This window comes from Myotis daubentonii, chromosome 7, assembly GCF_963259705.1.
Source record: "Myotis daubentonii chromosome 7, mMyoDau2.1, whole genome shotgun sequence".
Lineage (NCBI taxonomy): Eukaryota > Metazoa > Chordata > Mammalia > Chiroptera > Vespertilionidae > Myotis > Myotis daubentonii.
Genome location: NC_081846.1, coordinates 70,057,928 through 70,072,632, shown reverse-complemented (window position 1 = coordinate 70,072,632; position 14,705 = coordinate 70,057,928). Strand labels below are relative to the sequence as shown.

Genomic DNA, 14,705 nt, shown 5'->3' with positions numbered 1-14,705 from the left:
GAGTTCAACTCAAACTCTTTCCATCCAGAATTTTTCTGTCCTTCCACTTAACCACAATTTAGCACAGGTCCATGTGCCAAACAAGGACGATTATGCAATCATCCGATCTTTCTGTTTAGCAGAAGCATTAACAATCTCCATGCGACAGACTCTCCTGTGTTCTCAGAAAGAAAACAATCTTCTTTATGTTCCCTGAGGAAAGGAGACTCAGTCTTTTCAGTCTCATCCACTGTCATGGTCAGGAGCATCTTCTTTGACTAGGAAGAGTCTAATGACACCAGAATCTCTCAGTAGGTTGGCAGGGCATAAAGCAGTTGAAAAGATCTAAAAAAACTTTGCTTATGGTTAATATGCTCAACAGGTATGTAGGCTATTTTGCTTTTGTGCCTGGAATTAAGCTTACCTAACCCACTTTGGAAGCAGCAGCTGGAAAGGGCTCTTTCTCACCTGAATGCCTAGCAGAGCAAGCCATCAACCCTCCAGGAAGTGTCTAGTCCAAGGGTCTGAATTAGAGGCACCTCCCCAGAGAAGATCAAAAGTTATGCTCCACCAACACAGAGACACTGAGAAATGGTTGAATGTGTTCTACATTAAACTGTCCTGGTGGTGAGCAGAGATCTGCCAAAATCTTTCAATTAATCACTTTTACCTTCAGGGCACAGTTAGGCCTGAGAGTATTTCAATAGGTTTTTATTGGAACAGGATTATTGCAGATATTAGACTATGTTGCACAAAGTAAAAATAATGTTATTTTTAAGTTGCTACTCTTGTTAAATAAAAGTTGGCAAGCATTCTTGGGGTCTGTATTGTGTCTGTGTATTTGTGTGTGTGTGTGGCTTTCTCCTGGGCCGTAAGCCTCATGGATTCGAAAAGTGAACAGCCATGAATTAGTTGGTAAATATATTCATATAATTATTTTTATTAATAATATGTCATAAATAGTAGAAGAAAGGTTTTGTGTAATTCTCTACAATACAATTGAGATATTTTTTCCTACATCTTCAGCAGTTAAGTTAATTAGAATCACCTGCATTTCCTTGGGTGGACACCAAATGGATTGCAAACAAAAACAGATTAAAATAGCTGCTAGAGCTCATGGCATACAGATGACAAGATGCACAAAAAGGACAGCGAAACACAGAAAATGTTCACTTTTCAAACAATTCAGAGGAAATTTAGCTCTTGCAACTTCTCTGTAAAAGCTGCTTGTAAGTGTTTTGCTGAAAGGCTAGAATAGCTTTGTTTCTGATCCCTTGATGAGTGAGAGAAATGTTTAAGAAAGATCACTTTACAGAGAGATTCGGGCTGAAATGCGATGACTGTGATTCAAGCCAAGCCAAAAATTACAGTTCAGAATGAAAGGGGAGGTACGTGGTTTGGGAATCCATTTTCCCACATTCCTGAATCTCAATCATCCCAGCCAATGTTTTTAGAAAAGTCCAATGGAAAACAATGAGGTCACTTTGTTTAGATATTTTTATTTAAATAGGTGTGAAGGGATTGGGAAGAATGAGAGCAAATATATGAATTTTAAATCAATGTCTATATCATGTATGATGGGATCAAAGGCTCACATTTGTGTAACTATTAGGACTTCACCACAAAAGGAGCCATTTTTCAGTGTTTTCTTGTTTGTGTATGCAAGCCTTTTCTTTCATGTCTTTAACTTATGAAAGAGTCTGTTGCTAAAATTTTAAAAAGAAAAAGCGTGTACCTGGGCATAGGCCATAGATTACTCCTTTCCAGGTTGCAAGCTTTCCTTAGGAATGGCATCTTGAAATTATGCTGACATGTTTGCTTAAAAACTACCAGATGAAAATGGCTGAGAAATTCCCCTTTTTATTCTTCCTCCTCATACTAATTTTAAAAGAAACACTCTGAGCAACCGACCAAAGAGTGATTAATTTACATCAGCATAATCACAACATAACAACAATGAAACTCACACATCAAAGACTGTCAGAGAATGACATGAGATGAACCAAACACAACCTCCAACTTCAATATCTTCCAGACACGTGGAGTGTTCCTTGAAGACAAGAACTCACACTTAGTAATCACAATCATTGGCCAATATTGGTTTTCAAGACTAAGATTTTTAAAAAGAAGAAACATGTAAGAGAATATATCAAAGACTATTTCCAGATACGTTGGTTCCCATGTTCCAGATATCATTTCAGTTGATTATCATTAGTCTTATCAAATTGAGGGTATTAGGTGTCCTCGTGAAATTTCACAGGCAAACTCAAGGTCTTTCTGAGATGCTTTTTACTTTGAGATATTTCCTAAGCCTGGTATAATTCTATGAATATTTGTCTATTATCTTACAGGCTTTTTCCTGTTAGGCCTCAAATTCCTAGTTGAATTTAGACAGATATGTAAGAATTAATGAATAAGAAATGAGAAACCGCAACATGGGACAACATCCTTAGAGTCTCATTTCATTTTACCCAGGCATTAAGCAGCATATACAAATGGCTCCCATCTATATCAAACTATGTTGTAACTTGTTTTCCTTTTGTCTTTCCCCTTAGTTGCTTATTATTTAGTAATCCCTAAGTCAGAAGGCATGATTTTAAAGGCAATTGGTCCAGTAATAAGTCTGAGTGGCATACAAGTAGAATTAAATGTATGAGAGTTATATATGAAAATAAACCTGATACATAAAAGAATCATAGCAAATGGAAACTAGGATCTAGCCCTCACTAGTGATTTGAATTTTCACAGGACTTTTTATACACTACTCTCCACATTTCTGGACTCTAATGGTATCGATTAGTATCTCTATACTTGAAATTTGTGAAATATTAAGGCAAGAACTAAGTATAACTATAAGGGGAAATTTAAAAAAAAATGAGGAATGACTGTGCATATTGAGGACAGATGGTTTTTGTGTTCCTGGTAACATTTAAAGAATTCAGTGATTCACCTCTATTTATTAAAGTGTCCAATATCCCACTAAGAATCGGAGATATGGGAAACTACTGCAATAAATGGTGATTTTCCAAAATGTTTTCAACAATATAACTCTACACAAGAATATTTAATAATAGTTAAAAGCAGTATAGCTGGCCTTATCCCCTATACACAATGCCCAACTACTACTGTCATAGACTTTTCAAGGCATGAGTGGTACAAGACAGAATCACTAAGAATATAACCAGTAATGTACTTAACACTCAGGATATTTTTTCTTTTCTGCTTCCAATTTTAAGTTTGTCTTCTCAGGTTCCCAAAAAGGACAAGGCTGGTTAAAGGTCAGGACCTGGCAGAATAGAAAATATGAGATAGACAGATGATAGACGACAGATGATAGATAGATAGATAGATAGATAGATAGATAGATAGATAGATAGATAATTTTTTTATCCTCATCCGAGGATATTTTTTCCATTGTTTTTTTCTTTTTTTTAGAATGTAAGGAAGGGAGGGTCAGGGTGGGGGAGGGAGAGAGAGAAAAACATCCATGTGAGAAAGACACATTGATTGGCTGCCTCCTGCAGGTGCTTTGACCAGGTACATGCCTTTAATCAGGAATTGAACCCGAGACCCTTCTGGCTGTGGGTCAAGACTCTAGTCACTGAGAAAACCAGCCAGGACTAGACAAAAATTTTAACTGGAAGTCTTATCGATTTTATTTTCTATTATAACAGCTTAAACAATTTGAGGGAGAGGGCTTGATAATGTTCTTAACTACCCAAACTTTCAATAAAAAGTCCTTGAAGAAAAAACCAACATCCCTCCTTCTGATTCAAGATTCTCTATTTGATACTGTATATATATATTTTTAATTCTCATCTGAAGACATATTTTTTATTGATCTTAGAGAGAAAAGAGAGAAATATTGATATGAGAGAGAAACATCGATCTGTTATCTCTCATACTCACCCCAACTGGGCATTGAACCTGCAACCTAGGCATATGCCCTGACCTGGAATCAAACCCACATCCTTGTGTATAGGACAATGCCCCAACAAACTGAGCCACCCAGCCAGGGCAAGTATTTGATGCCATTTTGTCCTTACTCCCTTTGTGCTCTTTCTGTTTTAGGATACTTATTTAAATCTGGACTTTGCCCCTATCTAGAACACTGGCTATACAAAAATATAAAATAATGGTTTATTTATTGGCATCACAGATTCTAAGCAGTTTTCTCAGAAATAAAATAAAAAACACCCTTCTCTTAGTGACCACTTTTCAGTCTAACATTTTAAAGAAAACTTTTAGCAACAAATGCTTGTCACGTCCTTACCTTATGCAGATAAAATTTTTCTTTTCTGTATGAATCTACAATAAAATATCTAGAAAAATATTTAGTAGATGAAAAATATTTAATTCATGAATGAGTAATCAAAAGTGGACTGTTACCGAAATCAAACAAACAAATGAAAAGAGTGAAGACAATTGAAGATAAGTATCATTTGATATCATTTTTAAAAGAAAAATGTATTGCCACAATTGTCTCTATGAAACAAGAATTTATAGCAGAGACACAAGGATGGTAGGACAGATTATCAAGTTGAGATGAAAACTGTAAAGAAAGAGCAAATGAAACAAATGGAAGATAAAAATATATCAATTTCAGTAATAAAAACATTGGAAAAGGCATAAATTACAATAGGGACTTCTGTAAACACAGAAAGGGATAGGAATGAGAAAATGAGGGTTACACTGATCCTGAACCCTGAATTAACATATTCTCCCAACATTAGAATTGGAGAGATATAATTAGTATTTTAGTATTCATAATTTAATCACAGGTCATATATGTCCCAGGGGCCAACAAATAAAATTATTATATAGCAGTATCTTTACAATCCAACAAAACTGTTGTGTTTAGCATTAAAAAGTCTATCTTGATGACAAACAATACAGGCCTTAACTTAGACAGACTAAAAAAACATGTCTGATTCTCCTTCCTAAAAAAAAAAAAAAATTCCAGTGAAATAATAGAAAATATGTGGTGAAAAAAAATATACAATAATGGTGCTGAAAACAGAAAAGGTGCCATCAGCAGACCAGAAATAGAAATTCCAGGAAGACAGAAAGCAGATGGGATCAAACAAGTGAAGAAATTAAAGCAGAAGAAACACCATTCCCAGACACCGTAATTAGGCACAGTTCTTTCCGGAGATGTCCTAGAGAATATCAAAAATTGGAGTTAACGAATAAAAAAGAGCAGAAATTGGCAAGAGGATGATAAAAGAAAGTAATTTACTAAATATTGGCTCTAACATCTGGGAGAGCTGGGTGCTTCTCCATTTATCCTGTAGAAAGCACCTGCAGCAGCGTCTGGAGCCTGAGAGCAAGTTTCGCAAAGACAGAGGAGAGGATGGATGCTGGCATTTGAGGAGGAAGCTGGTAGAGAATGAGTCATCTTGGGTCGTCTACAACAGACCCTGTGTAAGAGAGCTTTGCCTCGGAACAAAATAGTTAAAGTATTCCACAGCCCAACTAAAGTCCTGCTTACTTTGGTAACTGAAGAACCTCTAGCCTACTGTCTGCTCACCACCCATTCATTCTACAGGAGCCTTTCATTCAGCCTATCCATTTAATGCTGAAGCCAGTTAAGGGGTGTGAGAGAAGAGAGTGTGTTCAAGTGCAGAAATACTCATGACTATTATTTATCCTAATTAATTTGGTTTTTCAATCATATTTGTAATCTGGTATTTGAACAATAGTCATTCTAAGGGGTTCTAGATGTAGAGAAGAGAGACAACAGAGGGAAGGATAAGAAAATGTTTTCTGCCCTATCCAGTTTGGCTCAGTGGCTAGAGCGTCAGCCTGCGGAGTGAAGGATCCCAGGTTCAGTTCTAGTCAAGGGCACATGCCTGGGTTGTGGACTCCATCCCCAGTGTAGGCCATGCAAGAGGAAGCCCATCAATGATTCTCACTCATCATTGATGTTTCTGTCTCTCTCTCCCTCTCCTTTCCTCTCTGAAATCATATATATATATATATATATATATATATATATATATATATATATACACACACACACACACACATATATATGTATGTATATATGTGTATATATATATATAATATTTTCTGGTTGAAAGAGGCTAGACGTGGTATATCTGAGAGAAATTTTACTTCCACAAGCTTAAAGAGAAAATATTTTTATTTTTTTTAATCCTGTGAGGCAAAGCAATTTACCTGCAAACCATCAAGAATCAATTTGATATCAGACCTAACAGCAGCAGTGCTAAAAGATGATGGAACATTATTTTTCAAAATTAGCAAAGTAAAATATTATGAAAATCAAATAAATATTCAAATCAGCAATTAATTATGAAGCAACAGAAAAGAGTCATTCAGATGGAAGAGTAAGAAAAACTAATTATATAATTTTATGAAAAAGAACACAAAAATAAATTCAAGAAAGAATAACAGTGGAATACAAGGAACAGTAGTTGACTCTGAGCTAGAGCCTCACTGTTCAATATGGTAGTCATAAGCCACATGTGGTTGTTATTTAAAATTAAATAAAAGAAAAATTTAGTTGCTCAGTTCCATTAACCACATTTCAAGTGATCAGCAGCCAGCCATATGTGGCCAGTGACTACTGGCTTGGATAGTTAATATATAGAACATATTTATCATCACAGAAAGTCCTATTGGATAGCACTTAATTTGAAAATATAAGAAACCTAGAGAGGGTGAAGAAGAGGACATATTAGACCTTGACTTTTGGAAGATCTCTGTGAAACAAAAATTTAATGTTGAATTCAGTCTCACTTCTTTAAAAAATAGTGACTCATATTAATCCATAGATAAGTCATAAAATATTTTTAAAGAATAAGGTAAAATATTCTAAATTTGAGATTACAAGGAACAATAACAAAGAATAAAATTGGAAGTGATGAGGAAGAGGACAAGGGGAAGGAAGAGTAAATGTACCAAGTTCCTTGTTTTTTAATAGCAACAGGTAATTAGATATATTAAAAAATAGAACTAGACAAATGTAACTAATAATACAAAGAGAAAGAGGGTATATGGATAAGGGGTAATAACTATCACTAAACTCTTTTCTGATAGGGAGTCAATAAATACCATTCAAAGTTAATAAATTAATAAAGAGAAAATTGACTATAACATAAAATCAGTAAAAACAAAAGGAACTAAAGCAGAACTGTTAACAAAGACTATCCTTGAACAACAGGTTAGAATAGGTACTTAGTTTTCATTATGGAGTCTTTTGTGTGGTTTAATTTTCACTTTTACCAAGGAAGTACATTACCTTTATGGTACAAAAAAAACCCAAAAACCTACTTAAAACATTTGTATTATAAAGCCATGAGGTTTTATACAGAATAAAATTAATCTTGTTTGAAAATCAGAATTGTGACATATTTCTGAAGGTAATCATTCTTGAAGGCTAGGCATCTCACAAGAAATTAGTAATAGTTAAGTAAAGTCACAATAGATGCAGCATAGATACCAGCCATTGAGACAGAGTAGAGATGAAATTTAGAAACAGATTCAAATGATATCCTGTACTCTCAGTCATTGAACTTAAAGTGTGTGAACAGTTAAGTTAGCCATGAAGGATTGGAAGCACTCATTTAGAGAAGGAAATTTGTGCCGCTCAGAATGGTACAAAACCTCCCCTCATATTGAGCTCTAAATCCAAGCAGGACCTTGAGAAAGACTGGAAAGAAATGTGCAGCAGTCTTTGGGGGCAGTCTGGGTGTTCCTGCACTCACTAGTTCTTGCCAGAGGGAAAAGAGAAGACCAAAGTATTGCGAGAATGACTGTTCTTGCAGTAGCCCTGGCCTCCTGGGAATTGGGAAGTGCCATAAATCTCAAGAGTGGGACTGTTTGTGCAAATTTCCCAGCCCACATTTCAGACTCCAGAGGTTCAGATGCATTTTTTTTAATGTTTCAGAAAAACAAGCACGCTTTGGGACACACCTTTCAACCAGACTCAAACCCCACATCTTGGTGATTTATCCATCCTTCCAGCTACCAAGAATGCTACCTATTTGTAACAGGCTCATCTGCATTCTTAAAAACTGCCCTTATTTTGGCAGATAAGCCAGTCAACTGTGGAAACAGTGATGGTCTCTTAGATTTCTTTTTGGAAAGTGTCTTAAATTTATGGTGGGAATTACTCATGACAGCTGCATTCTTTCCATTGGGTTTAGACCACCATTTGGTCTAATCACTCCTAATTGTGTGTCTATTGTAGTCCACACTTCTTCAAAAAGTAAAAGAGTGAAAAGACTTTTGAAAATCCACTAAAGCAATAACCGGTGATTCGTGTCAATGGTAAACACTATTTTGAAACTTAAGAAGGTCAGCTGATGATGAACAAAATCCACATTTGGATGAATGTGGGTTTCTTCAGAGATTTTTTCACCACTGCCGTTAATGCTAGTCTGATTTTTTTTTATGTAAAATGACTTAGTTTCATCGTGTTCCCAAAATATTTTTAGCATAACAAGCAGAATTCCTGTCAGCACTCATAGTCATGGTATTTTCTTGAAAGAAGTACCTCTCAAAGTAATTTTCCTCCAAACGTCACCAAAGTACAACATAGATACCTTGAAGACGTTGCTCATTTAAAAATCATAAGAGGTCTAATTATGTTTCCAAAATAAGTAGTTTCCAATCCAGTAAGGATAATGTGGTCATGAAAAGGATGTCCAAATCCACCAATTTACATTGGTTTGGTTTGGCAGAACTTTTAAAGTTCTTGGAGCAAAAAAGAGGATGGCACGTGAATCATTGCAATGTGGGGAATATTCCCAGGACTTGGGGCTTGCCATTCTGTGAACCATTCAGGGGAAAGCTAATCAACTTCAAGACTGCCCCTATATAATTTATAACTGCTAAAATTCACTGATATGTTCCAGATTATTTTGCAAAATGTAATACACTCCTTTTTAATATGTACTTTGTCATTTTCACTCTATTGATGTAATTTAAAAAGTATGATAGCAGGGGAGCATGAGCCATTTAAAGCAGGAGCCACTAATGTCAGAGATTGTTATCCTTTGCAAGATAAATAGCATGGATATCTCTGAGTCTGTAGGGCTTGGAAGTTGTGTCAAGTTAGACTTAAATTGCATCCAATATGGTTTGCTTTACTCCATTTTACTTTCTGGTTTTTATGTTAAGCCACAAAGCAGTTTCTCTGCTGTGACTTAGTTCTGTGACCACAGTGGTGGCACTGGTCTGAGTTACCCTTCCTGTCTTCATTCCCAGCCCTCCCTCCTTTTATACCCAAAGAAAATTGGGTTATTAATTTAGGATGAGGCTGCCTTGTTTAAATAGTATAGTGCTTTTCAATTTCATACATAATATATCTAACATACTGTTCTTTCAAATGTTTTTGATTACTGAACTTAAAAAAAATAACTAAAAAGTAAAACAAACTTCTACTGAAATTTATGGAAAATCAAGGAGGTACTTCTTATGTTATAAATTTAAATTTATACTGAAGAATTTCAGTAATTGAAATTTAGTTTATAACTATAGACAACATATGCATTTCAATAACATAAAATAATATAGAAAAGGAAGAGTCCTAAGTTCAAATTAGAAATGCACTTATTTTGTATCTCCTATGAAGGAAGATGAATATTAAGGTGAGGTTTAAAAAGGGTCCTATTTACAAATAAGAATATGTTGGAATTCAAGTAATTGTATTTACTAATAACCTCTGCTGAGGGTCCAATTAATTAAGAAAACAAAAATTATTTATAAAAATATGTATAGTATTTTTTTTTCATTTTTTATTGTAGATGTTGACATCTTATCTTTAAGCATTACTTTAAGTAGGGCTAATTAGACTAATTCTTTAGAAAACAGGATTCTCATTTGGAGAATGTAGATCTACATATTCTACTGATGTTTTTATTTTCTAAAATATTCTGTTACTCAAATTCCTTCAGAGTAACTGATAATTCATGGAAAAAAATCAAGACCACTTTCTTTTGGCCAAACTTTGTTTGTATTGGCAAGCCAGATGACAGTATTCACTGTTTGTGGTTCTGCATGGCTCTTGACTACTTCCAAATCCAAAACCATTACCAAAGTCACTGAACTTGCCATCATGACCATTTTTCTATAGACAATATGGAGCCTCTAAAGGTGATTTTAGGGAATTCCAAAATATTTTCCTTAACGGCTACATGTTCAGACAAATCAAGCATACTCCCAACGGGGAAAACTTTGAAAGGGACACACTTACTTGAATGCTAAGTTTTAATATTTTAAGAATATATTACATTATTTAACATTTATATTTAAAACTAAGTACCAAATACTACCTAATGACAAAGCAAGAAAGAAATTGTTTATAAACTACAAAGTTCTGAGTCATTGTGCATAAACTGAAGACCAACATGGTTCTATACCAAAAGTAAGAATCAAATATTATAAAAATTTTAATTAGGATAATTGTCACATTTAAGTTGTCAAATGTACAGTATACTTAAAAGCAACCATACTGGAGTACCTTTGATTAATGGAGCTATTTTGTGCACCAGGAAAGAAGAATGTATTGATTTTTATTAATGGATATATCTTAGACACTTTCAATACACACAACTAGTTGTCCAAACTTATTCTAATTCCTTACATATTCATAGGTCTCAGGAAAGGACAAATTTGATAACTTATTATTAGATTGTTCTAGAATTACAAAAATCACACCAATTAGTCCGGCTGGTGTTGCTCAGTGGTTGAGCATCGACCTATGAACCAGGAGATCATGGTTTGATTCCCAGTCAGGGCACATGCCCAGGGTGTGGCTCAATCCCCAGTATGGAACATGCAAGAGAAACAGCCAATCAATGGTTGTCTCTTATCATTGATGTTTCTATCTCTCTGTCCTTCTCCCTTCCTCTTTGAAATCAATAAAAATACAGTTTTAAAATCACACCAATTAATACATTTGCTACTAGCTATTCAATCTTAATGACATTATCCCAAGTTATTGCATACTTTATTATATGGAAGGGTAAGAACCATTGGAGGATGATTAGGTGGGGCACAAGAACATTTAGGGCAGTGAACATACTTTGTGTGATCCTATCATGGTGGATACATGTCATTATGCATCTGTTCTAAACCGAAGAATGTATAGCAAAATTGAATCCTAATGGAAACAGAGGACTTTGAATGTTTATGATGTATCATTGTAGGACCACCAGTTGTAGTAAGTGTGCTACTCTGGTGAAAGAATGATGATTTTGGGAGAGGCTATGCTTGTGTGGGGACAGAGGAAACCTCTGTACCTCCCTGTCGATGTTGCTATAAACCTAAAACTGCCCTAAAAAGGTAAAGTCTTAAAAAATGATGAGTGATTAAAAAGTAATAATACTAACTAAAATAAAAATAATGAATATTTTTTGTTTTGAATTATGCTGTTAATACCAGTATTACATGTCATGTGATTTTACTCTAACCTACTGATGAAATACTTTGTACAATGCCATACATTTCCTACAATAAATTTTATATAAACAGCCATGTTAAATTAATAAAGAAGCTCATTTTATGTCAGCCGAGCTTTACAGAGCTTTTCTTCTGCTACACTATCACAATAATTTCTACCAATGCATTTAATACTTACGATAGCGGATTACAATGTTCAACCATGGTGCTGTGCCAACTTAGAGAAACTGCTGAGCCCGTGACCTCTGCATTGCTGGCACTCTCACCCAGGCCTCTCCAAGGGCACGGGCACATCAGGGAATATGTACTCTTGGCATTAAAAGTACATTATGAACATTTTTAGGGATAATGATAGTGTTTCTCTTTTAATTTTCCTGTTTCTTCATCATTTCGATGACCTGGTGTTGGAAATCACTAGATGCTGTAATAGATGTGTGGAAAACAAGGGGTTGGTCATCTAGAGCCACTGCCAGCATATGTTATTTTGAATTATAGATGACCAATTTTAAAATAATCTGGAACAAGTTTTACCATTTTGTCAAGGATTCATTTTAATTTTTTTCTCCCATAACAGAGCACCCCATTACCTGTAATGCACTAGAAATGTCAAACTGAGTATACATCTGGAATAGAAATTTTATACTGCAGTTTGAAATAACCAGTTCAATACATGCCATGCTGTTGTGGCACTAAAAAACGAGAATGGACTAGAACAGGATAGGACAGGACAGGGTAAGGTAGGATAGGGTAGGATAGGATAGGATAGGATAGGATAGGATAGGATAGGATAGGATAGGATAGGATAGAAACTGGAGGGAGGGGAGAGAGAGTGATAAGAGAAAAGGGGAGACAAGGAGAGGAAAGGAGAGAGAGTAGGGGAAAGGAAGGATGGAATGGAGGGAGGGAGGGAGAGAGGGAGGGAGGGAGGGAGGGGAAAAACTAAGACTTCACAAAAACCTTGGGTTATTCTATCTTTCCAACAAAGGGCAATAATACATGAAGGTTCTTATTCCCGCCCCCCCCCCTTCAATTTTATGCCTGTGCCTATATTTTCCTTGGGAATGAATCTGAGCTATACTGTGAAATCCCATGCTGCCTACTGCTCTTTTATGCTAGACTCAAGTTTGTTGATCATTAACTGTCACTGAAGTTCATGATTAGTCTTTTGGGATTAAAATACTGAAGATTGCTTGGTGTAGGACACAGAAATATGTTTGTGAGGAAGGTATTTGATTTACTACTGCCTTTCTTCCCATACTTATTGTTCTTTTCTTTTGTTATTTCAGTTTTCATATCAGCAAATATAAAGCATGCTTTTTTTATTTTCAGGTCTAGATGTTGATGGAATATATCGAGTTAGTGGCAATCTGGCAACAATACAGAAACTAAGATTTATTGTCAACCAAGGTAAGTGATTTCTTCACTTCAGAGATTTTTTTAGTAGTTTCATCTCTACCAATATTTCTGATTCTGTGCTGTAGGCATTGTGAATGTATAATGATAAAAGTGTTGAAGAAAGAAAAAGAACGTTAAAAGAGTAAACAATTATTACCAGAGAAGCAAAAGATACTTTATATGAAATTAAATAGAATAGAGGGACCAACTAATAGTTTATGTGAAATAAATAATGAGAGGGATATGGCAAACTAAAAATGGAGAAGAGGCCCAGCTGGTGTGGCTAAGTGGTTGAGCATTAACCTATGACCCAGGTTATGGTTCAATTCCCAGTCAGGACACATGCCCTGGTTGCGGGCTTGATTCCTAGTAGGGGGGCATGTAGGAAGCAGCCAATCAATGATGCCCTGTCATCATTGATGTTTCTATCTCTCTCTTCCTCTCTGAAATCAATAAAAATATATATTAAAAATAATGGAGAAGAGAATAATAAAAGAATAAAAGCAAGAAAAAATAACCTAACATCTAAAAGTGTTACTGGCATATAACAGACACTTGATAAATGTTGATTAAATAAATGAATGACTGAATGATAGAAAACATAAGAGTCAAAATCATAGATGTTAGAAAAATATATATCCATGAGTAAAGGGATTAAAAATTAGGAAATGCATATGCCCTTAAAGTATTACAAATGAAGCAATAATGTGATATAATTACACAGCTATTAAAATATCTAAAATCTGAAACACTGACAACTCCAAATGCTGGCAAGTATGGGAGCAACAAGAACTCACATTCACTGCTGGGGAAATACAAAATGGTACAGACACTTTGAAAGATAGTTTGGCAGTTTCTTATGAAAATAAACATATTGTATTATGTTTGCATGTGGTATGGATATTCTTACCATCAGACACAGCAATTGCACTCTTTGGTATTTACCCAAATGAGTACAATATGTCCACACAAAAACTTGCACACACATTTTTGAAGCAGCTTTATTTGTGATTGGTAAAATTTGAAAGCAACCAAGATGACCACCAATCCGTGAGTCGATAAACAAACCATGGCATATCCATATAATGGAATATTATTCAGTGATAAAAAGAAATAAGCTATCACACCATAAAAAGACTTGGAAGAACCATAAATACATATTGCTAAGGAAAGGAACTGGTCTGAAAAGGAGACGTACTAAGTTATTCCAACTGTATGACAATCTAGAAAAGGCAAAGTTATGCACAATAGCAGTTCAGAGGCTGCAAAAGACTGGGGTGTTGGAGTGGGGGAGAAGGGATGAATAGGTGAACACAGGGGCCTTGAAACTATTCTGTTTTCATATTGGAATGGTGAATACATTACATTGTGTTTGTCAATACGTATATAATGCTCAACACAAAGAGTGAAATTAATGTAAACTGTGGACTTCAGTTAATAATAAAGTATCAATATTGACTCGTCAATTGTAACAAATGTACCACACTAATGCAAGATGTTCATAATACAGAAAACCAGGATATTTTCTGTATCAAGCTGCTGTATTACTTACTGTCTTTGCATACTCTCTTTCCTCTATGTTCAATATCCTCATGTTTTCTTTTCTACCCCACATATACAAGCTTCCTACCTGGAAAATTATTCCTTATTTTTCAAGGCCAAATTATAAATAATTTCCTCCTGGGTTCCTATTTCACTGGGCAGTTGAATTTACTGTAGTACATACTCATGTCACTTCTAAAATTTCATTTCCTACAAGACCCAGAGATATAATGCCATCTTTTGGAGAAAATGTTATAAAATGTACGCAGTGATTATGTTTTACAAGCGCTAAAATCTGAAAGTCTTGGATTGAAAAAATAGGATATTGGTTGAAATATCTGCCCCTTACACAAATCTTA

The 14,705-nt window shown here is 35.1% G+C and overlaps 1 protein-coding gene across 1 annotated transcript in view; it reads left to right on the top strand.

Annotated features, from left to right (window-relative positions):
* The window catches only part of ARHGAP15 (Rho GTPase activating protein 15), a 677,426-nt gene that overhangs the window by 447,431 nt on the left and 215,290 nt on the right, over positions 1 to 14,705 (top strand). Inside the window, exon 11 of the mRNA XM_059704560.1 lies at positions 12,739 to 12,816. Within this exon, the coding sequence (XP_059560543.1) occupies positions 12,739 to 12,816 (78 nt within the window). The remainder of the gene's footprint in view (positions 1 to 12,738; positions 12,817 to 14,705) is intronic.